General features: G+C 36.3%; 1 protein-coding gene across 1 annotated transcript in view; it reads right to left on the bottom strand.

Annotated features, from left to right (window-relative positions):
• The window catches only part of LOC147613120 (uncharacterized), a 73695-nt gene extending 48462 nt beyond the window's left edge, over positions 1 to 25233 (bottom strand). The window contains exons 1-2 of the mRNA XM_086782754.1: positions 25142 to 25233; positions 11677 to 11771 (exon numbers count right to left, since the gene is read on the bottom strand). Coding sequence (XP_086638880.1) covers positions 11677 to 11771; positions 25142 to 25233 — 187 coding nt within the window. The remainder of the gene's footprint in view (positions 1 to 11676; positions 11772 to 25141) is intronic.
• Between the last annotated feature and the right edge of the window lie 2285 nt (positions 25234 to 27518).

The following is a 27518-nucleotide window of genomic DNA, read 5'->3' as shown; positions in this document are numbered from 1 at the left end:
TTTTCACTAGTCCTAAATATTGATCAATTTTACAATCTTTTGGAGACATTAAAGAGAAATGTTTCTATAACTTTTGCAAAATAAGCATAGTTTCAAACTTCTTTAAAAAAATGTGCATATTATTAATTTAAAGGTGAAAATTTTTTCACTTTTCATGTCAAATAACAAAATACAAAAAACAAGGTCCATGAAAAGATATAATATTCTTTAAAACTACTAATAATTCACGCATGTCTATGTAGTAATGTATAATACACTCTTTACTTAGAATTAGAAAAATGTGTTTTTTCTTCTACAAGAGTTTACCTAACTTCATCCTGGGAATCATTGTACTTTATCCCAATCATTGAATTAGAGCATATATTTGATGTTAATATAAGTAGGTATATGGAGTCCATGGCCATAGAAGAGGCTTATTGAAAGAAATGATTTCTCTATATTCAGATAGAAAACTGACGATCCAAAAGGTCAAATTTTAGATGGTAGTGAGTACTATAATTTATTAGTCTACTTTATTTTGATATAACAATTCGATTTAGAGTTATATTCTTTGCAATTAAAACAAAGTTTTTAGTTTATAACAGTTAGATTTTGAGCCATAAAAATGACAATAATTCTTGTTTTCAAAAATTAATGAAAATTTAAACTCTAGAATCCAATTTTTTATCAGACTGGCATTTCTACTGTGACAGTGAAATTTTCACCCAAAAAAAGATAAATTTAGTCCATAATGAACAAAAAATTCACTTTTATTGGACGAAAAATTTAGTCCATCACCGAAAATTTTCAGAAAAAAATTTCGTTCGATGGATTGAATTTCTGTCGACGAAAGTTTCAATCCGCCACCAACGGAAATTTCGACCCAAGGACTTCTCACACCTTAATGGAAATTTCAATCCGACGATAGAAATTTGGATTCCAGAATCCAAGTGGATTGTGGAATCTAAATTCGATGGAATTTTTTGACGGAATTTTTTTTCCATTGAGACGGACTAAAATTTCATCCAATAAAAGTGAATTTTTTATTCATTATGGACAAAAATTTCTCTTTTTTTAAAACAAAAATTTCAATGTCACAATAGAAACCTCAGTCTTCACAGAATTTTGGATTCCATAATCCACTTTGTCAACAAGACAACACTCTAGAATCCTAATTTCCATCAATTTTTCAAAACGAGAACTGTTGTCATTTAAATTCATGAATCAAAATCTAATTGTTATAAACTAAAAATTGTGTTTTTGCAAAGATTATAACTCATAATCAAACTATTAGATCAAAATAAAGTAAACTGATAACTTTTAGTACTCCCTACCATCTAAAATATTTTACTATTTAGATTGTTGGTTTTCTATCTAAATCTAGAGAAATTGTTTCTTTCAATAAGCCTCTTCTAAGGGCATAGACTCCATATGCCTACCTCTGTCTCAATATCAAAATATACTTAAACTCAACCATTGGATCAACTTTGTATAAAAAGAAAATTTATTTTCTTAGACAATACACTAGCCCCATGTAAGAGAGTTTCAAATTATGTTGGGTCTAAAAATAACGTCAATTTTACCACCTGGATAGCATACTACGTACAACAACACGCAGTCTAGAAGCGTGTATTGGTACAAAACTTATGCATTCTCAAGGGAAAGTATGATCTAGAGATTCTTAAACAAAGCAAAAAAGGAAAGAAAAGTGGAATTCGTCAACGTGTGGACATGTTTAATTTGCAGGATATAGAAATTCTTGTATACGGATTTGAGTTAATTGATATTTTTAAGCAAAACCTACAATGACTCTCCTAGTTGATTGGAAGAGTTTCTTCTTCTTTATAATTCTTTTTTCAATTGGATGTTTTTGGGTTTAGAGTAAAATGTAAGTAATGTTTTATGCATTTTTTTCACAAAAGCAGTGATTTTTTTTAAATGTTTGCGTTGAAAGTGTGTTTTTTGTCTCTATTTTTTTTTTAAAAATTACATTTTTAGATTTTTTTTCCAAAAAATGAAGTTTTGTCATTTGCATGATTTTGTTCTCGTTTTTCATGACTCGGTGCTTATAGTGGACCATCTCAATAAGCAAGCCTCTTTCACCTTGTCAGAAAACATGACTTCTTTAGCAAGCCATAATCATGTCTACCAAGAAAGTTTTTATGCATTATGGTTTGCCAAAAGTGATTGTTTCTGATAGAGACTCTAGATTCCACAATAATTTTGGGATCACTCTTTCCTCCAACATAGGAACTAAGTTAGACTTCTCACTACTTTCCATCTAGAAATGAATGGATAGACTATGGTTATCAATAGCACTATCTTGGATCTACTTAGAGCCTATGTTGATGCCCAACAACCTAGTTCATGGGATAACTACATTCATCTTCTCTAGTTTGCTTACAAAGATACTTCTTATTGAGCTATACTAGTCGAGCATCTTTCGAGATCATATATGAAAAATCTTTGCTTGTTCCGACTACAAGACTTTCCCATAAAATCAAAGGTGCTAATTAATTCACGGTAGGTTTTAATTGCATTTTGAGTGGGGTAAGACAATCTACTATAGAGCAATATGGTAAGAAATCAAACTGCAAAGATAAAGAAATATCTTTTGAATTTGGAGATTATGTACTTTTGAGAATTAAGAAACATCGACTTAAGAGAATTAAATTTTTTAAAGAGAATGCAGGGAACATTTGAAGATTATGTCTGTTTGAGTTCCTTGCAAGCAAACACAGGCACACAAGAGAGTGCAAGACATAAGAGAGAGATCGATGGTTGGGTGGCTGAATTTTATTCTAACTTCCTCTCTTCTCTACAACCATATAACTAAAAGATAAAGTACATACATAAAGGAAAAGTACTCTCCTACATCAACATATAAAATTTTCGGTCTATAGTGTGAACCTAACTATATGAGCTAACTCTATAACTATGCCATAACTCTAGTACTCCATAGTGGTTGTCACACAGCCTGTCATCCCACATCATATCAACCATAATCTCACCAACCATTCTAGTTATATAAGTGTGGAAGTTATCACCCAGGCGGGTTATAAATGTTTGTCGTTTGAGCTTAATATCTCAACACTCCCCCTCGATCTCAACTCTACACAACACTGCACTCCAATTGAGCTTCTAAACCTGTGGAGCTTCTCTATGCCTAATGCCTTTGTGAAGATTTCAACCACACGATCCTCTATGTGTTGACATATACCATCACCTACTAGAACCTTCTCTTGCACAAAGTGATAGTGTACCTCAATGTGTTTTGTTTTAGCATGGCATACTAGGTTATTGGCCAACCGTATGCTACTCATGTTGTCACAATAAATGACAATTGCCCTATCCACACGCTCACCCATATCACCAAGTAGCTTCTAAAACCAGGATACCTCACAAGTTACCATAGTAGCATCCCTATATCTACCTTTGTACTCGATAAGGCAAGTGTTGGCTGATTCTTACTGCTCCAACTCACAAAAACACTCCCAAATGAGAACATCAAACCACTGGTAGATCGTTCATCTCCAACACTACCATCCCAATCAACATCTGTGTACCCATGTAGTAGTATCACTATATGAACCTCATAGAAAAGTCCATAAAAAACTCTTGACTTTAATATGGTCATGAGAATCTGTCTAGCTACATCCAAGTGTGGCTTCCTAGGGGCTTGCATAAACTGTCTCACAATTCAAACATCATAGCTCAAGTCTAGCCTAGTAATGATTATGTAGATCAAGCTACCCACTATGCACCTGTACGAAGTGGGGTCCTCTAAAAAGCTCACCTATATCTGTAGAAAGCTTTGTGTTCTACTCCAATGGCACTGAAATAGGCTTACAGCCTATCATACCATACTTGGACAACATGTCCTAACCATACTACCTCTATAATAACAAAATTACATGAGGTTCTCTCACCACCTCTATGCCCAAGAAATACCGCAGCTCATCCAAATCCTTCATCTCAAACTTTTTCTTCAAAAGCCTCCTGAGATCATGTATCTCAGCATCACTATCACGAGTGATAATCAAGTCATCCACATAGATGACTAATAGCATGATCCCTCTATTTGTCTTTTTCACACAAAGTGAAAAATCTGCATTGGATATCTGAAATCCAATGGTAAACAAGATACTCCCCAATCTTGTTTCACCATGCTCTTGGTGCTTGCTTCAAGCCATACAAGGCTTAGCATACTTTGCACCCAAAATATGGGTGTGCATTACTCTCAAAACCTAGTGGCTGTATCATGTATACTTCTTCTTACAAATCACATACAAGAAGGAATTTTTTAACATCCATTTGATGTAAAGACCAACCCTTTGCTACATCCATAGCCAATGATAGCTCTCACGGTTTCCATTCTTGCAAGCGGATTGAATGTCTTCTCATAGTCAATGCCATAAGTCTGTGCATAGCCCTTGGAAACCAATCTTGCCTTATACCTGCTCTCATAGAACCATGAACATTATGCTTGACTTTATACACCCACTTACTTCTAATTTCCTTCTTTTCCTAGGCAAAGGCACTAACTCCCATGTTGCAATTGCTTCCAATGCTACCATCTCCTCATTCATGGCATCTTCCCATTTCTTATTTCCAAGTGCCTGCTCAAAACAACTAGGCTCAATTTCTTTTATTTCTTTAACCATGTAGGCATACTGATGGAATATATACTCATAATATCTCAACTTGTCTCAATAGGGTACCTAAGCCTCGTAGACCTGCGTACACTTGGATCACTACCTATCCTAAAAACAGTCTTGGTTCTCTTTACACCAGGAGTAACCATAGACGGAATGCCAAGCTCCTCATCAAGGCTCTGCTCAAAGCCGCTAGAGACACCATCACCACATATGAGTGACCCGCTGATAGATCAGGGAAAAAAGGTTAATTTACCTTTTCCTTCCCTTTGCATGATACTTGTGTACCAACAACTATCCTCAACATGCCTAAACATGGGCTAAGCTTGGATCTATTGCTAGAGGACTCTCAAGGTCCACTAAGAATCTGTGATTACTTCTCTACATGTGGTTCATCATAAACAGTCCTTACATCTGCATCTTGTGTTTTCTTCAATGCCAGTGCATACCAACTACTCATTGCATCTCAAAAACAACATCTCTGCTTTCTCACATCTCACGAGTGGTAGGGTTATAGCATCTATAACCTTTTTTCTCCATAATGTAGTCAATAAAGATGCATTTCTTTTCTTTTGGATCCAATTTTGTTCTTACTTCATTAGGGACATATACATATGAAATACACCGAAACACTTTCAAGTGAGATACATCCAATATTACTGTAAACTTATGTTTGGGTGTCATACGATGAACAGCTTATAGTAGGTGTCCTGTTCATAATGTACATAGTAGTTGCTACTGCTTTTGCCTGAAAATAATGTGGAATATTCTTTTCATCCATCAAGACACGTGCCACTTCTCCAATGTGTATATTTTCCCTTTCTGCAATACCATAATGTTGCGGAGTGTACGTACACGTAAACTTTCTCTTGATTTCCTACTTTCTCAAGAAATCATTGAACTCATCGGAGAAATATTCTTCTCCATTTGATCTCTAGCATTTTATTTCCATTTCTTTTTCCTTCTTGACCAAGGCTTTAAATCTCTGAAAGTGAGAAAACACCTCACTTTTTTCTTTTTTGAAGTAAACCCACACTTTCCTATTATGGTCTCATTAATGAATGTAACATAATAACTACAACCTACAATTTTTACAGTCTTGTCCAATCCCCATACATCTGAATGTATAAAATCTAATGGCCTGGCACTGACATGCTTTTCATGTGGAAAAGCATATTTGGCCTGCTTACCAAGCTCGTATGATTCACATACTTTATGCATGCCATCAACCTTAAACTTTGGCAAACCTACAACAATATTTTGGGCGTGCATAGACTTCAATCACTGTACATTCACATGACCAATGCACTTGTGCCATACATCAATATCTGCAATGACATCTGTTCCATGTGCAAACATGGCTACCTTTACTTTAGGTATGTTCACATCCGAAATAAACATCCTGCCATTTGTGTTACCCTTTACAACCAAGCAACACTAATTTTTGAAGTCTTTCACAAAATATCCTTGAGGATTAAACCTCACTTGCATACCCTGCTTAACCATCTGTCAAACAAAACAGACACTAACCAAGCCCATTCAAAACAGACACTAACCAAATCATCATTCTCCACAAGTACATTGATAGAATTAAGGGATTCAACAATGCCCTTGATATTTAAAGCATATTCATTATTTGGGGGGGTCACTCATAAATATGTAAGCATAGCATGTGGATTCAACATAAGGGGTTTTTTAAATCCCTTTTTTACACCTTATTTACATACAGAGGGGTACCATTTAAAGGGGGTATTTATAGATTGAATAGAAAAAGGGTGTGTTTTATTCATGAAAAATTTACAGATAAGGGGTTTTTAAATTAGGCCTTGAATGCACGTGATATAGAGAGTTTACATATAGTGAATCCCCGAGATTCATTAATAGACATGCTTTTCGTTTCCACTATATGCAGCTTTTGTTTTAGCTATAGTTTCCTTGCCTTAGTATTTATTTGGAACATCTACATAAGGTTCTACCATGCAACTGCTGGAGTGTTGGAATCTTGTGTGTGTCCTATCATTTTGTCTGTGACTTTCCTTGCACCCTCATTCCAATCCTTAAATTCCTTTATTTCTGCTAGAGTGGTATTCTCTTTAGACAACTTCAGAGACTCCTTATTGTCTCCTTCCACATAGTCCTAAAATCCTTTACCAATCATGAAATTGGTCATTCTGAACTTCCAGGCATGGAAGTTGTTCTTTTTCAACTTCTCACTAATAATCTGATTGATTCTGTTAGACATGTTTTCCTACAATAATTAAAAAATTGTAATAGACAATTTATGTATGCAACCTGTAACACAATAGTATCTTTAGCACACCCTGCCCGTAGGTCACGAGATTTGACCAAAGTACATGTGAAAAATTTGTCTATACTCCCAAAATGCTCTATTTCACTACAGTAACTAGATTTTGACTAGAGGCTGTTCTCAACCAAAACTTTCCGAAACTACCAAGAGAACAGAGACCAAAACATGCCCGAAATGCGAATCTGGCCGCAAAACAACAGTAAAAAGTACTACATACCACATAGGAACCTCCAAGCCCGTGATGACAACTCCTCAATCGGCGATGTGTATCTCCCGAAGCTACCAAGGGGAGTTGTACCTAAACCAAGAAGGGAAAGAGATGATGATGCTCTTACCCATGTACCGCTTCCTTTCTTACTTGTTATTGCCTCTTTCTTTCCTCCTTATCTCTCACATAAACTGAAGCTCTAATACCATAACTAGAATATAAGGGAGAGAGAGAGCTTGAGTTCCTTGCAAGAAAACACACAAATACAAGAGAGTGCAAGACACAAGAGACAGATGGATCATGGCTGAATTTTCTAATAACTTCTTCTCTTCTCTACAACCATATCACTAAAAGATAAGTGTAAGATTCCTCCTTCCAGCTTTTGAGGTGTACAGGTGTAAGAGCCTCCCCTTTTGATCTTATAATTATTCCCCTCTCTGAAATAAAAGAAAGATCCTATTTTACCCTGTTTTAGTCTAGAGAGAGAAAATGTCTAAAGAGAGGTAATTCAAAATTGATATATTTTTGAATATAAAAATCCTCCTAATGTTTAAAATGATTTCCCCTGAAACAAAAATTCAAAAAGAACTTTCCAATGTGCAATTGGAATTAATTGAAAGTAATCAATCCTCTCAAATAGAAAAATAAGAATGTATACCATATCCAAGATTCTTATCACATAAGAAAAGAATCATAGAATCTCAAAAGAACATTCACATAATCTATCAATTAAAGCCTATCATCTCAATCAATCATAATGTATGTGTCTATCTCAAAGATTTCTTCATCATCACACCATGCTCCATAACATGGTTAGTCATAATGGGACCAAAATCTAGCCAATGTAGGGCTTTCTCCGATGGTCATCCACCTAACCTCCACACTAGACATCACGGTCATCCTGGGTTCATCTACATCTCATCTCATCCTCTTTAGGTTCTACCACATGGCTCTGAGAGGGCATCAATCTCATTCCAAATCCGACATTCCCTACATTAGGGGAAGATTGAGGTCTATAGTAGGGGCCCTTTAAGATGCCATGTGATTAAAAGGTTATTAAGGAAAAGGGCCAATCATGTGATGCCATGTATACAAAAATGTTGGGTGATTAAAGGTGGTCAACAAAAGATTCTCTAGAAGATGCCTTTTTATACTTTTCATTCCCAAAAAGTGGGGGGGGGGAGTTTTTGAAATTTTGGACATCCATAACTTCTACATATGAGCTCAAAAATTGTCGGAGATTAGAGATCCAGAATCTACTCGCTGAGCTCTTTCCATAGATATGTCACATGGTATGGTTTTGCCCACTCAATTTATTCATATAATCAACTAGATCACGTTGTGGAGCTCTAGTGAATAAACCAGGGAAGAATGCTATTTTGGCGGGAAAATTTGAAATTCAAACTTCTAGCCATTTGAAGAATAAGTCAAAGAAACTTAACATTTTAACAAAAAGTCATTAAAATCATAATATGGCAGCTTAAAGGGCCCCTATAGACCTCAACCTTCCCCTAATGCTGGCCTTAATCTCATTTTCATGTTGAGTCTCGTCATACCCATGCATATCAATCATTGATTCCAAAATAAAGTAATCAAAAGTCATACATATCATCTTACACTCATCTCTAGTCCATAATCTTTCAAGGCATGCATATTCAAATCGATCGAAATTAAGTTCAAGTATAAAAACAAGCTTTTAATTCAAATAGTTCTTAACTTCTCTTATTCTTTTAATTCTTTCAAGTCATACGGGAATATTTGTTTTTAACATGATCAATTAGCACATACTAACCCCAACGAGATCATTTCTAGTCGTTGTAGCTAAGTCATTACTATGCTTATGCATTAGTCCATCCGCCGGTGGTCTATATAGATAAGATAGTCAATCTTGATAGCAATTTCTAAGGTAAAGCTTGATAACTGGTCTCTTTGGGGGAGTTATATCTTCCAATCTATTTAGAATTAGAGAAAAGTGAAAACTACAAAGTTTTAGGACTTCTAATGCTCTATAAAACATATTTCAGTGATGGTTCTCTAAAAATGAATTCAAAGATCCTTTTGAGAGCATTCAAAATGGCCAAAGTTGTGTTTTCAGAATAAAATTTTCAAAAACTGTCAAATGCCCCACTTTGCACTCGAATAACTCAAAAACAAAAGGGATTTGGCCTTCTAGAGTCTCATACACTTTTGTAGAGTTTCTTGTCCTCTAAAACTTTTGTGTTTACCTCAACATTTGATTTTAAACACACTAACGCTTTAAAAAATAGCCCCTAATGAAAGTTAAACTTAAAATGTAGTCATAACCTAGTCAAATATTATATCTTCTAATTCTTTAACTCCAAAAGTGTTTATTCTGAGTCATATAGACTAAGGTAATCATGTATAGTTAATAAAGTCAAGAAATATGCATCATTAAGTGTGCCATATGTTGACTCAAATTCTCTCATATACATGCTTATCGATTTATTTATTTAATCTCAAAAGAATTTAGACCAAAATAATAAAAGAGCGTTTGTATACTTTACCGATATATTTGACGATGTCTTGAGTGATTGGAATCAATGTCTACTCTCCAGAAGTTGTGGAAGTGCTTTTTGCAGCTTTGGCCAGCCTCTCGAATTTGTTAGCAAGGCTACAACCTATATCAGATATAACTTTGTGAACAATAATCAAAAACTAGTCATGTGGGTAAGCAAAATTCCTAGAATGTGGGTTATCTACACCCTACGTGGACCGGATCATCAAAATGGGTTATATGTGAAAGTGGACTCCAGAAATAGATTATGTTTTAGTCTTTCATGAAATTTTGAATTACATGTCTACATACACACTTAAAGGCATACTTTGAGCATATTAGATAATAAAAATTTCAAACTTAAATTTTCACTTAATTTTAACACTTGGAATTTTTGCTACTAAAATTTGTTGAAAACCTGCTGAAATTCATTATTGAAATTTGTAGCATCCAAAACTTAAGATTATCTTTAATCATAACTTATTTAAACTAGGAGGTATGTTACATTCTCTGCCCGTTAAGAAATCGTTGTCCTCTCTACGATAAAAACATCTTATCCTCAATCATTAGACCTTGAGAAATAGTTTTTGTAAAATTCAATTATTATACTTAATATAGTTCTTGAGAAGTCCTATGATTTTGTCTTTCAAGAAAACTATACATATCCATATGTCTTCGTCCTCAAATTTCTTCAATTAATGACTTGACAACTTGCTTTTCTAAGATCTTAACTCGATCTAATAAGGTCTTAACTTGGTTCTTCATTTCTTACCTTTCTCTTGGATACAATCAACAATTAGACTCTCAATATTATAGCATTCGTTTCTCTGAGTATTGTGCTTTGTTTTATTTATATCTCTGATAGATCTTATCTTGGATAAATGATTTTATGTGTTAAGCTACTTATGTATACGCTAGAGTTTAGTAGAGTTTAGGAGGCCTCCTAGACTCTAGAGTTTAGGAGGCCACCTCCTAAACTCTAGAGTTTAGTAGGCCTCCTAAACTCTAGAGTAAGAGAGTAAGTATACTTATGTGTTAAGCTACTTATGTATACGCTAGAGTTTAGTAGGCCTCCTAAACTCTAGAGTAAGAGAGTAATATACTAGTCTTAATTCTATAAAATTTAACTCTAAATGGAATCACAACTTAATAAATAATAATAAATGACATGAAAAATATTATCGCCACATTGTCTTAAACTTCAAGGTAATCAAACAATTTGCAAACTCTTAATAAATAATAATAAATGACATGAAAAATATTATCGCCACATTGTCTTAAACTTTAAGGTAATCAAATAATTTGCAAACTCTTATTTTGACTTTTCTTGTAGCTTTAGACTTACTCAAATTTCTTCCACAAGAGAGTGATTCTCTATTCTCTCTTCAATTAAGGACCTTAGAAAGCAAAACACTTTCAAACTTTACGAACAAATGTGGTTACATAATCTTTCTATTGATGGACTTGCAACCTCCACAATAGATATAGATTTTCCAACCTACACTTAATAACTTCATAATGATAACTTACTATTTAAGCAAATAGTATATTACATGGAATCCTTTTCTTACTGTGCTCGCAAAGCAAATAGCATTCTAAATTCTATATCTCATCTTTGATCCTATAAGAAATAATCTTTACCATCATCTCTAATCATGCAAATCTGCTTCTCCCCATGACGACACAATATCTTGGCATTTCTAGGCACTAACCAATCGATCCCTAATATAACATCATATCTTCCCAAAACCAACACATGGAAATCAACTTTTGACTTGAGGTCACCTATGATGAAAGATATCTTCTTGACATACTACTTACATGTGTGTTGCTTTCCCGAAGTAAGCTCCACCATAAGTTTCTTTTTGTAAAATTGAGTTATTCTTAATTGTTTTACCATGTGGGGTGATTGAAAATTATGTATTCTTCCCTATTTAATCAACACTTAAAAATATATTATTCACAATCTTGATAGGAATGTTAATAATTAAATGTCAATTTTTGGCCTTACCTGCATGAACAATAACATTGATGTCTACATATTCTTCAATCTCCTCGGCCACAATTGTAACATCTTTTTCTTTTGCTCCAGGAGCATTGCCAGTACTTGAAAAATAACAGATGTAATAAAAAAGCAAATTGATGGTCAACTTTTAGATGTAGAAAACATAGGAAAGTTCAAGGTGGATTGGCATCTTGGGGGAGATTTGAAGACAATTAAATGCATGATGGGTTGTGCTCAAGGCACGACATCAAGATGGCCTTGTCCATACTGCAATGCTCAGATTGATATTCCTAGGCAGAAAAAGAAAAATGGAAAAGGTAAACAAAAGGTTGGTTCTATTGGTGGATAGGATGCCTCGAAAGGTCCCAAGAAAGGGAAGCAACAAGAAGATGCAGTACATCCAACCGAGTCAATTGATTGATGAAGATGAGGAACAACCAAATGCAAGATGGATCGAAGGTGTCATGTCTCCTAATATGCTAGGAGAACTAAACAGGAATTCAAATTGGAGCCCCATCATTAATTTTCCACTAAAGAATTTTCAATTTTGCACACTTCATAAAATCATGAGAATCTTTGATCGATTGCTTAAGTGCCATATCGATTATGCATTCACAATGCCTACGCAAGAGAGGAAAGTTATAGCCGTTGGTAAATTAGAGCATCTTTTGAATTCTCTGGGTTGCCATGGCAGAAATGTGAAAATTGAAGTGAATAAGCAGGCCTCTGGTATGTCATACGAGGTTGCTCAAAAGGTCTCCCATGACTGGATCAAAGGCAAGGAGATTTTTGGAGAAGCCAGCAAACATAGAGAATTCAAAGAAGACTTGGGGACTCTAGAGAGACCTATGTGCAATCACCACAAATGTAGATTGTCCAATGCCAGCTCTTGTAATTATGCGCAAATAGCTTTGGATAAATTTCAATAACATGGTTCGCATTATGAATCAAAGTAGCACAACTGTCCAAGAACGAGCATCAATCCAACAACATATCATAGAATTCACCAAAAGTGTGCTAGGTGCTTGGGGAGAGAGTAAAGTAACACACTATATGGTAAGTTGTACAGTAAAAAAATAAACTGGTGTTTTAACCTTGACTTTTTCTAATTAAATTCTATTATCATGTGTACAGCACATAGTTTATGTGCATGGTGTGTATTTCATGAACAAGTATGGATCGCTCGACATGCGGAGCACCCAAGGGATGGAGAAATCACATTATAAAGCAAGAGGGATTTATTTCAAAAATACAAGACATGGAGGTGGAGCTTCTGCAGGAGGAACACGTACAAACTATCTACAAGAGATGTTCAATTGGTTTTAACACACAACCTTTGGAAGGGTATTGGTTAGGGAGAGGGCCCAACAATCTAAGTTGCGCAAGAGGCACGCAAAGCTACAAAAAGTCATGCTTGGCTTGAATGGTTGCAGACCAATGCTCCCCATAGGCATGGTGCTTGGCATGCACGAATGAGGAGACAAGTGAAGCGTTGGGTTATGCACACACCAACATAAATCTAGATGTAATAAGGCTAAGAAAATAAGTTTAGTTAGGTTTTTTTTTTGCCCTTAAAAAAAACTATTAATAGTTCCTTCTCTCACTTCATTTTCATTTCCCTTTTTTAGAGAGCTCAAGATCTACTTAGACACCCACGTAAGGACACGAGCACATCACCACGTTAGCATAATCGTACATGGATATGGCACACACTAAGAACACCGCACGTGTTACCATGCCTTTACAAAACACAGTGCAAGGCACCCAACGACCACATACTGGCGACACCACGGAAGAGAGTGACCCCTTGGATTCTAGGACACGCCCAATGGGATCACCAGACTCCACCAACCCTCCTCCCACAGAAACACCAATGCACACACATGCAGGCCCTTGTAGTGGGAGCAAGCGTCTGAAGAAGACCCCAGAATACAGCCACCCTAGAGATCAAGACAGAGAGGCTGATGATGAGCAGTTCGACTAGGTTGGTGAAAACATTCCTACATTGCGAAGCACCATAGAAGGCAAGACCCTACTACTAGGATAGCGACCCCTACCTACTCGGGAGGAACTTGATACATAGCAACAGGAGGAGGAGGATTCAGACTATGTGAGAGACCAAGAGAAGGTTCCTGCAAGTGCGTGCAAGCGTAGAAAGGTCAAGCTCTTCAAGCCAAGGAAGTCCCAATCTCGCCAACTCACTAACACAACACAGAGAGCTCCAAGGAGAAGGATGCGCCAGGGACATAGGGCTCTACAAGAAATCAAGTTTTATCAGAGGAACACTGAGTTGCTGATAAGAAGAGCCCCTTTCACTCGCACAATGAAGGAGATTCTCCAACAATATAGAACAGAGTTTCGTGTGCAGGGGATTACCCTTGAAGCATTGCAAGAAGCCTCCGAGGCTTACCTTGTTGGTCTTTTTGAAGACAACAACCGCCTTGCAATACATGCAAAGAGGATTACCATAACTGCCAAGGACATGCAACTAGCTCGGCGCATTCGAGGTGAGCGAGACACGATCTAGAGATCTTAGATGTTAACCTTTTTTTTGAAGCAACTCTTTTGTTTCAAACCCCCCTTTGTAACAAGCCTATCCGGCTTTCATTTCTAACCTTCTGATAATTAAAATTTTAAGTTTCTCTTACAATGTCTCGGTGTCATCATGTTTGTTTAACATAGAGTGTCTATCATGTGCCAGTTTGTCACCCAAGGCATCAGAAATGCTCCTGGAGGACTGAGGAAGCTGTGCCCAGAACGGTGCGAGTTTGGCCTCTGCAATGGCGATGTAGGCTCAAAATTTACATTGTTCTGGCACTTCTCCCCTAGCCACTTAGGATCATTTCTGATGCATTTATAATGAAGTTGAGAAAACTAATTGTGAGAAACAGTAGTTTATAAGATAAAAATACCTTTAATCATGTGTAAAAATATAGTGTTTATCATCCAATGCGTCAGAATTGCTCCTGGAGGATTGGGGAAGCTATGCCACTAGAACAGTGTGAATTTAGGCTCTGCAGCGGTGGTGCAGGCTCAAAATTTGCACTGTTCTGGCACCGCTCCCCCAGCCACTCACACGATCATTTCTAATGCATTTATAATGAAGTTCAGTACACTAATTGTGAGAAACAATAGTTTATAAGATAAAAACAGCTTTAATCATGTGTAAAATTACATTGTTTGTCATCCAATGCATCAGAATTGCTCCTGGAGGACTGGGGAAGCTATGCCAGAATAGTACGAATTTAGGCTTTGCAGTGACGGTGCAGGCTCAAAATTCGCACTGTTCTGGCACTGCTCCCCTAGCCACTCAAGATGAAGTTTACATTAATTATAAAACAGTAATTTATAAAATAAAAATACCTTTAATCATGTGTAAAAATACATTATTTGTCATTCAATGTATGAGAATTTCTCCTTGAGGGCTAGGGAAGCTATGCCAGAATAGTGCGAATTCGGGCTCTACAACAGCGGTGCAAGCTCAAAATTTGCACTGTTCTGGCACTGCTCCCCCAGCCACTCAGAATCATTTTTGATGCATTCATAATCAAGTTGAGTACATTGAGTATGAGAAACAGTAATTTACAAGATGAAAATACCTTTAATTATGTGTAAAAATTATTTGTCATCTAATGCATCAGAATTGCTCCTGAAGGGCTGGGAAAATTGTGCCAAAACAGTGTAAATTTGGGCTTTACAGGAGCGGTGTAGGCTCAAAATTCGCACTGTTCTAGCACTACTCTCCCAGGCTCCTAGGGTCATTTCTGATGCATTCACAAAAACATTGATGGTACAAACTAGAAAAAACAATGATATACTTGATGAAAATAAGTTTGCAAAAATTGTATTGTATTCATAATAAGAAGTGATATATCATCTTTACAAAAGCTTTCTTACAATATTGAGCTTCCTTCTCTTATTATTGGGTAGAGTGTGCTCAAGGAGTGATTGGGCTATTTCTTGAGGATCCTCTATGCCTATGCTTTTGGCTATACCTATACGAGCAAGAAGCTTACCCCTAAATCCAGAACCAAAAACATCGAAGGCAAGGGATTTTTTAATCAGAACTATACATTTGGTGCTCTGTGCCATAGAGGCTACACAGAGCACCTTAGAGAGAGCTTTCAAAAAGAAGAGAGTGAAGGCAGATTGAGGGGTGTATTCCTTGTGGATAATGGTGATGCCATCCACAGGAAGTCGACCAAGATAGTATGCCAACGCAGCATCATGTCCATGGACCTTGGCCTGGTCTCTGCTGCCACCGCCTCTCCCAGCAAATGCGTCAATTTCAACCACCCTCTGCAATCAAAGGAAAAATCAAAATATTTTCCTATACATAATTACAAATGTTTCTAGGTTGTAAAAGGTCGATTATTACCTCTTGCTCAATGTCTTCTTTTGCCAAAGTGTTGGTGGGCGGAGAGGTCAATCGAGGACTTATGTACCTCAAGATGTCCAGTTTCTTCCCCTGTAATAATTCCACTTTTCAGAATAATAAATCAATCCAATTTCTTCCCCTGTAATCAATCCACTTTTCAAAATAATAAAAAATCTTGTTTCTACGTGTTTTGGCCTAGAGAGAGAAAATGTTATAGAGAGAGGTAACTCAGTTTTTAGATATCTTTGGATGGAAAAATATCCTTTCTAATTAAACTAAATTTTCCCAAAATAGAAGTTTAAAAAGAATTTTCTAGGGTGCATTAGAAATACATTAAAATCTGCTCAAAAGGCCTTAGCCTAAGGGTGGAGATTTTTTGAAAATTTTGGATGAAGGTTCTGAGGGACCAATTAGATTAATCCAAATGTAGGGAGGAGATAAATTGAAGAAATAAAGAAAAACCTCCCCAAAAACGAGCAAATACTCACATAAGATAAAGAGTGGACTAAGGACCAAGGAAAATAGTTAAAAAACTGATTTTTGACACCTCAAAATGGGGATTCCCTCTCATGAAGGAGGCACCTTTTTTCTCATCATTGCTTTCCATTTTAAATCAATAAAATGAGATATTTCATCTCTCCTCTCTCATAATTCAAGTCTAGTTCCAAAAAGTAAGCTGAACTGACCCAAAAATAGTTAAAAATTGACCAAACTGATCTGGAAAATTCTAGAATCAGTTTGCTTGGTTTGAGGCTCACTTTTTCCTAATAATAGAAGCCTCCCCCTTTGTAAAAGCTTAATAGTGTTTTATGCACTGTTACTCTACTCCTCCCCAGAGCCAAAAATATTGACTTATTTGATAATTTGCTTGTTTTTGACATTCCTCTACAAAGAATTGGTGGCCACTCTTGATCCAAGCAAGAGTAGAACCCTCAATCCCTCAAGCCAAAGGAAAGCTCACAAAACTCCATGTAAGTTAGAAATTCTACTTTTTTTAAATTCTATTCTATGGTTTTCTGATTTCTTTTTTTTTTTAATGTGAAATTGGATGTTATGCCTTGATGGAAAGGCTTCCCCCTTCTCTTCATTAAGAATTTCAGCCTTTCTTTATCCTAAAATGAGAAAAAAATAAAATAAGTTAAACTTTTCCTATTGATTGTAACCTATAACATTGATCCACTCCCAATCCTACGCTTGGTGCTTATGCACCAAATTCCTAGGCTTGGTACTTATGCACCATTATGTTCTTATCTTTTTGTTTTGCCTATAATAAGTCATTATGGTTTTTTTCTATAATCCAAAATGTACTTTGTCAATGATTACATAATGAAATCTATGTTTTGGCCTTAACGTGGTGTAAAATAGTTATCTTTAATTTGTCTATGTTTTGGCCTATCTTGTGTAAATTTGTTGTCTTCACCTTCACTTGCACACTTGCACAGGCACAAGCAAAAAATACGGGGCTCCCTTACATGCATCATGGTTTATATAGTGCAAGCAAGGGGAGCCCCATGCCTTTTTTGTTTTGCAGGCCTACCACAGTTCCTAGTCCGTCTATAGATGGGCCAATAGTCGGGGTAGTAGCCAAGTTGGTGATTTTTGGAGCCTACAAAAATAACACCAAGTTTCCAGGTTACTAGTGGCATGGTTATACCTCCATTTTTTTGTAGTGGATGGTATTAGTTGTAATGATACACACACACACACACACACACACACACACACACACACATACATGCATGATGATATATACATATATACACACACACACACATATATACATATATGATATATACATGTATACACACACACACACACACATAAATATTTGTTTATAGTTAATGTAATATGTATGTACATTATGTTTTTATATATCTACAATAGTGTATATGTTTAAACATACAGAGTGGAGTGAAGAAGCATGGACATGTGAATAGAGTGAAGTCAAGCATGCAAATTTCTACACATAGTGGAGCGAGGCTTGGGATGAAATCGCAAGATCAAGGTGGAGTGAAGCATAGACATGGGAATATAATGGAGCTAGAGAGTTGGAAGGAAGATGTGCATAGGAGCAAAAAAGGAGGTAGGGACTGAAGTGTGGGATTGTGAAAGAGTTTGTGAGGGTCCACTAGTAGAAGAAACTCTTTACTCTCATTTATATATGGAGGAGTAGGCACAAGGTGGCATAGCCTTTTGGAGGAGAAGAGGAAGATTTACTCCGAATGCTTGCACACCATGTACATTTCTGAAAACGGAATCGTTCTCTAGGATAGCTTGTGGAACACTTGAGAAATTAACCACATAAATTCAACCATGAAAACACATGCTTTGAAGGTTTCAACAAAATCAAATAAATGGAACAAAAGCATAACAAACATAATACTTAGCTCCAAGACAAACATGCTGGGTGCAATCTTCCCCCCCTTGTGTGTGGCCTTCCCCACACAAGAGTATTTTTATTAGCTTTCAACCAAAACTAGGCCATAGCCCCCAAAAATATACAAAGTGTGCTTTTAGAGAGCACGACACTCTTCCACAACAAAAATAGAGTGTCCCAAAAATTGGGGCTAGGGTAAAGTCTTTGGGCTTTAATAAATTCAACATTATAAATGTATTTTTTCCAATGTATCAAAATGGAAAAATCAACTACTAAGGTTACAAGCTACGCTTGTAAAAATAACTATGATGCGCATAAGAAACATTCTCCTCGACATTATTCATCAATCCTCGTAATCTTCATCACCTGAAAATATAGGCCCAATTAATAATTAAATTAATCCCACAAATATTAAACAGGCGCAAATCATCACCAACTCATGACTACCAGGCGTAAGTACCCCAGGAATCACCCTGTCATACAAACCTAACTGAAATAATCATAGACGGCCCTAAGTATATGTCATATACCGCACGTATTAATATTTTAGTGGTGTCACCCACGATATTAACCTAGCCGGCATGATGCAAGAGTAACCTAGGCGTCCCCAAATTACTCAAGAGGGAAAAATAATATTCTTAAAGAGGACTTAAAATATATTCTCATGACAATTTCACCTCGTACATTGCACACCATGTATTTCACCTCGACCATGCATCATGCTACAGGCTACATATCACAATCACACCAACTTGCACATTTCATGTTGTACCTCACACATTGCACAACGTACCTCGCATAACAATGCATGTCGCTAACCCACATAATCGCACATTGTATGCTTCATCACCATAAGTTAGAAGTATTGACAAGTTAGTCTCTACAAAGCCTTGATCCTCCATTCATCATCAAGTAGTTGAGCGCTTACTCTAAAAGACTCCAAGAGAATGAACTAGCCCTCTCATTTAATATAAGAGTGAGGTGAACAGTAGGAGTACGTGTAGATAGAATTGTGGTGTTGTCATCACCCAAGTTAATATTGGATCCTTGCGTAGTGAGAACTTTCTCTCAAAGAGTTCAAATGGTTGACGGATCAGCCCATTAGATAAGGAGGGAAGAATTTGGAGTGAGGAGAGTAATATGAGTGGGTGTAGATATACGTTAGTGCAAATACACACAGTAGTTCGGGACTTTACACACCAAGCAGTAAAGCGGTCAAAAGTGCAAGTAATCATGCTAATTTAGAGAAATCCTACCTGCCCAAATCCATTCTTGGGCAGTATCCCCATTCCATCTCCCTACTCACAAGAATTGCACCAAAAAATACGGTTCCACGGTGCGTGATGTTCTACACAACATCAAAGCTAGAACCTAGACATGTGGTGAACTGTGCAAGTGAACCTACTAAATCGTGCTTGCCCAAGTCCATTCCGAGCTACTATTGCTTGTCCTTCTATGTTCCCATGAGAATTATACATAAAAATCGGGTTTCACCATGCGTAGATGTCCAAAGACCCTTATTATACACAACATCCATGACTTTTTTTGAGGAAACATACACATTTCATCTTTATAGCACTTTCCCTCGTCCATCTCCTTCGTCCATCTCCTTGCCAACTAAAACTATGCCTAAAAATCTGGCTCAACCTTATGTACCCCTAGATGTAGCATTTTAGAAACTTATACATATTTCCTCTTTATATCCCCTCAAGGAGGAAACTTTTAAAAAATAGGCATTTATAGTAATTTTATATTTTTTCTACCGACCTTTTCCTTTCTAAAACACTCATAAGATAGCTTGATAAGGATATAAACCATTCAAAGACATGTGACTACTTTAAAAATTACGGTATATATTATACTTGCCCAATAGAAGCCCTTAGATTGTGTTATTCATGGAGGAGTAGCTTATGGAAACAATGGTTTACAATGATATTCCATCCCTTTCCCAATTCCACACTTTAAGAGAAAGAAATTCGTCGACAACACTTTCAAATAACATTCAATTAATACATCATGGGATCCTATTTCATCATTGAAAAAAATCTTGTTGTTTAGCGGCCAATAACACAATCCATCAGGGAAACTAATGGTGATAACATATGGGCCTCTAGGGACTAGTGACCAATTACCACACACATATCTATCAGATTCTATAGATATAGATACACACGCGCACAGTAGCTAAAGGTGATAACACATCGGCCTCTAAGCTCTAAGGGACTAGTGCTACAAGGGTTCCCATCGCGTAGTATCTAAGGGTCATAACACATCAAGGTTTGCTTCAAGTTCTTCACACCCATGCTAAGCATAGAGCCTATCCTTGACATCGCCGCCTTGGAGCCAGTTGCTCATCCTCTCAATCAAAACATCAAACATCAAGCAGCCCGCAGATCGCTACCCCAAGCTGGGTCCAACGGCACCGCATTATGGACGTTGGACATGCATTGTTCCCAACAGCGAACCATCCTATGGAATGACCGTCTCCGGAAGAGATACTCAATTCAACGCGATCACATTTAATTTCTTTCGTGGACTCAAATTAATTGAATAAGTTTAGTGGAGTGAGGCTTGGAATGAAATCGCAAGATCAAGGTGGAGTGAAGCATGGACATGGGTATATAATGGAGCTAGAGAGTTGGAAGGAAGATGTGCATAGGAGTAAAAAAGGAGGTAGGGGATGAAGTGTGGGATTGTGAAAGAGTTTGTGAGAGTCCACTGGTAGAAGAAACTCTTTACTCTCATTTATATTTGGAGGAGTAGGCACAAGGTGGCATAGCCTTTTGGAGGAGAAGAGGAAGATTTACTCCGAATGCTCGCACACCATGTAAATTTTACCTCGTACATTGCACACCATGCATTTCACCTTGTACATTGCACACCAAGCATCATGCTACAAGCTACATACCACAGTCACACCAACTTGCACATTGCATGTTGTACCTCACACATTGCACAACGTACCTCGCATAACATTGCATGTCGCTAACCCACATAATCGCACCTTGTATGCTTGTTCACCAAAAGTTAGAAGTATTGACAAGTTAGTCTCTACAAAGCCTTGATCCTCTATTCATCCTCAAGTAGTTGAGCGCTTACTCTAAAAGACTCCAAGAGAATGAATCAGCCCTCTCATTTAGGATGGGAGTCAAGTGAACAGTAGGAGTACGTGTAGATAGAATTGTGGTGTTGTCATCACCCAAGTTAATGGTTGACGGATCAGCCCATTATTTAAGGAGGGAAGAATTTGGAGTGAGGAGAGTAATATGAATGGGTGTAGATATACGTTAGTGCAAATATACACAGTAGTTCGGGACTTTACACACCAAGCAGTAAAGCGATCAAAAGTGTAAGCAATCATCCTTAATCCAAGATTAATCTATACTTGAGACCAAATTAATGGCTTTTTTTCTATGCTTTTAGTTTATGTATTTCATGAATATTGATGATTCAATCCATTATGGATTATTGATCCAATTAGGGATCATTCTAATTATTTCTTAATGATAAGCTTTATCCCTTAGAAAAAATGAGATTTATCAATCATAGCAGCAGCGGAGCTATGGCAAATTTTTTATAAAAATTACGCATAAAATAATTTAATTCAAAGCATGAAAAGAGGACTTCCTACCATATTCTAGGAATTATCATCATAGAACCATATTCTAGGAATTATCATCATATATTAATTGAAGATATTCATTGTAATCATAGAGAAATTGATTTTTATATTATGCATAATTGATTTTCATGCATAGAGGTATGCATAAAAGATTATTATTTTAACATAAAAGTGTTACTTTTATCATAATTAGATTTCATGCATAGAGGTATGCATAAAAGATTATTATTTTAATGTAAGTGTTACTTTTATTATATTTAAATTTCATGCATAGAGGTATGTATAAAAGTTGATTATTTTATTATAAAAGTGTTACTTTTATCACAATTGAATTTCATGCATAGAAGTATGCATAAGAGTTGATTATTTTATTATAAAAGTGTGACTTTTATCATATTTGAATTTCATGCATAGAGGTATGCATAAAAGATGATTATTTTATTATAAAAGTGTTACTTTTAGCATAATTGAATTTCATGCATAGAGGTATGCATAAAAGATGATTATTTTATTATAAAAGTGTTACTTTTAGCATAATTGAATTTCATGCATAGATGTATGCATAAAAGATGATTATTTTATTATAAAAGTGTTACTTTTATCATATTTGGATTTCATGCATAGAGATATGCATAAAAGTTGATTATTTTATTATAAAAGTGTTACTTTTATCACAATTGAATTTCATGCATAGAAGTATGCATAAGAGTTGATTATTTTATTATAAAAGTATGACTTTTATCATATTTGAATTTCATGCATAGAGGTATGCATAAAAGTTGATTATTTTATTATAAAAGTGTGACTTTTATCATATTTGGATTTCATGCATAGAGGTATGCATAAAAGTTGATTATTTTATTGTAAAAGCGTTACTTTTATCATATTGGATTTCATGTATAGAGGTATGCATAAAAGATATTCTTTTTATACTAAAAGTGTGATCTTCATAAATGGATTTTATGCATAACTTAGATGTATAAGAGAAATTCTTTTATTCTAAAAGTATAATTCCTACCAAATTGAATTTATGCTTAAGAAGATGCTTGTGTGATAGGATGTGATAAGAGGTGTATGAGATGTGAAAAGATGTGATAAGATGTGTATGAGATGTGATAGGATATGATAAGAGGTGTATGAGATGTGATAGAATGTGTTAAGATGAGTTGTGTTAACATGTGTATGGAACAAGGTAGAGAGTGTATCTGATGGGATAAGATGTATATAGGATGTGTTAGGGCGAGAATGGATGTAGTATAGATGTATGGATGTAGATACGGATGTATGTGTGTATGTGGATGTGGATGTATGGATGAGGATGTGAAAGTGGATGTATGTATGTAGATGTGTATGAATGGATGTGAATGTGAATGAAGATGTGGATGTGGATGTATGGATGTAGATTTGGATGTAGATGTATGTGTGTGAATGTGGATGTATGAATGAGGATGTGAAAATAGATGTATGCATATAGATGCGTATGTATGAATGTGAAATTGGATGTATGTATAACGTGGATGTATGAATGAGGATGTGAAAATAGATGTATGCATGTAGATGCGTATGTATGAATGTGAAATTGGATGTATGATGTGGACGTACAAACATGGATATGTATATAGAATAATGAATGTGAATGTGTATGTGAAATATTGTGTAGTCTATATGAGTGAATGGATGAGAATGAGTATACATTGAATGGAATAGGGAATAAGTAATGTGGTCTGAGAGTGGATAATGTGGAAAGACGAGAGTTCGTTATAGAAACTGTATTTTGTGACTGTTTGTAAATGACTGTTTTATGTCAAGAATGCTGGGGAAGCATTTTGATCGTCTTAAGGATTAAGGTCATGAAGACCGAACTGATAAAGTTGTAACTACTGACGGAGAGTCAATGGAGGACATCTCGCGTAGCAAGGTCGGCCGAGGTCTTGACCAGCCTCGGTTTGATTTAAATGGTGAGCTTCCGGTACGGTGGATTAGGGACCAAGGAAGCGGCCTATGAGTGAAGCGCTAGGTCACCTGTGAAGGATCCTAGAGGGTGCTGACCATACGGTGCTCGGGCTTTGGGTTGCCGAAGATACCCACACGTGCGTCGTGGAAGATATTGGAACAAGGAGTAAGAGTTGTTTTCCGAAACCGGGCATGGATTTGGTTGATTGACCTTGCTGGTCCTCAATGGATGAGTCCACGGCTCTTTTATATGGATCTGTGGGTTGATCTTGCTGATCTTCCACGGAGATTCCATTCTATTATATGAATATATTGTCGGTTACTATGAGCTAGGAACTATGGAAAAGGCCCCTGAGTGAACAGGTGGTGAGCGTTCTGGTTGCCAATGATGCCATAAGTATACCGATGAATGAATGACTGGAAATAAGGATTCAACCAGAGACTTTGAGGATTGTCATCAGTGACATAATGGTTTCATTAAAGGATTGTTTTAAAGTTAGCTGATGCTAAGAAAAAGGCAATTTCATATTGGGTGTGTAAGTGGTGTGACTAGTTTTATGTTTGCATGAACTTCCAGCTAGGGGGCCATGGAACTCTTTTCCTTGGTACCCAGGACAAAACCTAACCAAATTCTTAATTGGATCCCATCACTACAGTGGTTGGGCGGTTGGCTAACCCATGGGACTGGATGGGGTTAGGCTGGACTGATGGATCTGTAAATCGAGATTTAATTTCTATTATTACGATAGATGAAGTAAATCCCGGCGGATAGTAATTGTTCTATGGATAGGAATTAACGGCTGTACCTCTTGATGGTGGGAAAAAAAGCGTTGATCCCAATGATCCAAGTGCAAGTTTCTTCCTTGATTTGACCAAGTACCGTTAGAGGTGCAGTCAGATCAGTTGATCAGTAATGATCTTGACTATGTTAGAGTAAAGAGTTATCCTGGTGGAATCGCTCGTGGTGCTTTCCGGGTAAAGGAAGTTTTTTCGGTTTCGTTTTTGGACAAACTGACGGATTAGTCTCTTGTCCGGATATCCGTGGGCGAGGCCCCAAGTGTGAGACCCCTACCCGCACACGATGTGCTACTTCCGCTGCTAGCATCCCGAATCCGTTGCGCGGTGGAGACCAGGATCTTACATTTGCGGGACAGCAAGGCCAGCACCCAAAGACACGTTCGCCTCGCAAATGTCAAACCTTGATTCACCCACTAACACATTCTCATGCACCATGGACAAGGATTTGGGGTGTTGGCACCTTCTGGACACCCAAGCAAGCACTTTATTGTCTTCAGGTCTCACCCCCCAAATGCCAATCTACTGTATAAGTGCCCTTGCCCTCTACTTCAAGTTTTTCTCTCTAAAATCCGATACGGCCTATATACAATTTTGATTCCCAAAGAAAATGGGATTTTCAATTATTGGATATTCAATCAGATTATAGTTTTAGGTTCCCAAATTTGCATATGATGTTTCATTAGAAGAACTTGAAGTGAAACTCCTTGGCTAACTAGGAGAGATTGGCTATTCTTCTTGAAACAATGCCTGTTTTCAGGCTAAACCCAAGGGCGCCCACTAAATGAAACTAGATAACCTCATCTTGCAACCACCATATGACATTGGAGATATGAGAATATGGTTCAAAAGTCTTATATCCATCATACATATAGTGTATTATAGTCAAAGGAGGATCCAAAGCAACATATTCTAAGCACCTATTTTACAAGTGGGAAGAGGTCCAAACTTGCACCCAAATTTAGGTAATTTCGGAGATCTTGGAGGTGCTCACTTCAAGGGTACTTTAGGATTTTTCTTAAGGGTTAACCACACTCTTAATCCATTGTATTCCAGCCTATTCGTGTTATAGGTATATATTTAATCATATTTTTTTAATGAATTAATAATCGTAGAAAAATATGCTTGTTTAATGTGTGCAAGAATTGGCTTAATGGAATGTACGAGTGTGCACAAGGCTATTATATATGTGTGAGTGTGCAAAAAGTTATTTCATGTGTGTAAAGGCCCAATAGTATTTATATTTGGACAAATTCTTTTATATGTACAAACCTTAGGAACTTTCATATGGTTAATATTATGTAAAGCAATACTACCCAAAAGTGAAAAAAAGCAAGCCCAATTTGTACACTCAACTATCATTAGCTCCTTGGGCTATTTTTAAAAATACAATTCTCTAAATACTCAAGTTGTGGAAGTGGAGATACACACTTGGAGGGGGGAGATTGCACCTAATCTTGTCTTGTGTGGTACACTCTATCCCTATCTCTTGTTAATAGTTTATTTCCTATTTACTTTTATTTAATTGGTATTCAATTATTGAAAGTGTTGAGCATGTGGTATTGATGAGCTATTTGAATTAAATCAATTCTTGCAAGTTTCTTTTAAATTCTTTCGTCCTAGAAAATTAGATCCGTGAGATAGTGGTATTAGGTATCGGAGAGGAGAGCTGGATCTAGGAAGATGGAGATAAGAATTGAAAGCTTAAAATCTTCATTCAAAAGAATTGCATCTATTATCCAAATGGCAAAGACCAAAGGATAAGGGAGTGAAAAACCACTGTACAGAAAACCATAAAACTACTTTCTACTTGAAAAGTGGTTTTAACACCATATTAGATAATTTGGGAAAAATCCCATTCCCATTTGAAAAATGGGATCATGGTGAACCTATCCAAGCTTTTGACCCCATCATGTGACATATCATTAGAAATATCTTTAAGAGTAGAATCTAAATCTATAATGTCTGACAAATTCGGAGTTAATATGCTCAAGATATGGCCAAAACTATGTTGAAAAGGTAATTCCCAAAGTATGAGATTTTTCCCAAATTATCTAATATTGTCTTTTTTACTAAATCTATAACCTGTATATGATCGAGCCATATGGATTGAATGAGTTTCTGAAGGAGAAATTAGTCTCATAGTTCAATTGCTAAACCCCTGCCCTACAGAGAAAAATCCATGGGTGAGAATTGTGCAAAGATTTCTTTTTCAAAATTTACTTTTTCACTTTTCTGTTCTTCTTCTCAGTTGAGCACTAAGCGCTGGTCGTTTGTCCACGAGGATGTAAAAAGAATTTGGATTATATATATATATATATACTTTATTTAAATTAAAAAAAACAAAAAGAGAGAGAAGCATTTTCGTGTTCGCCTGCGATGGCGTTGCCAATTAGAATCTCCTCTCATAGGCACTTTATGCTGGGAGAGGCGTGAAACTAAACCTCTTTACTAGCCATGGTTAAGTTTAATTAACCCTTGGTTATGCCTTACGCTAACAAGGACTCCCCTCTTACACGCTGACTGCAATTTTTTTTATTTTTTCTTCTTCTTCTTACCCTAACACGTCGGCTGTTACCTGTTTGTGGAGAAGCTCCTTGAAATAGCTTTGTTAAAAAGCTTTAGCTTCTCTACTATAATACTAATTAAAAAGATTCTTTATATTATATTGTGAATATATAAACCTTTATGTAATACCTAAACTTTTTTTTTTGCTAAGTTAT

Source organism: Cibotium barometz, chromosome 44 (genome assembly GCF_041138505.1).
Source record: "Cibotium barometz isolate CiBa-2024 chromosome 44, ASM4113850v1, whole genome shotgun sequence".
NCBI lineage: Eukaryota > Viridiplantae > Streptophyta > Polypodiopsida > Cyatheales > Cibotiaceae > Cibotium > Cibotium barometz.
The sequence above is the reverse complement of the archived record's forward strand: the minus strand, read 5'-3'. Positions and strand labels throughout refer to the sequence as shown.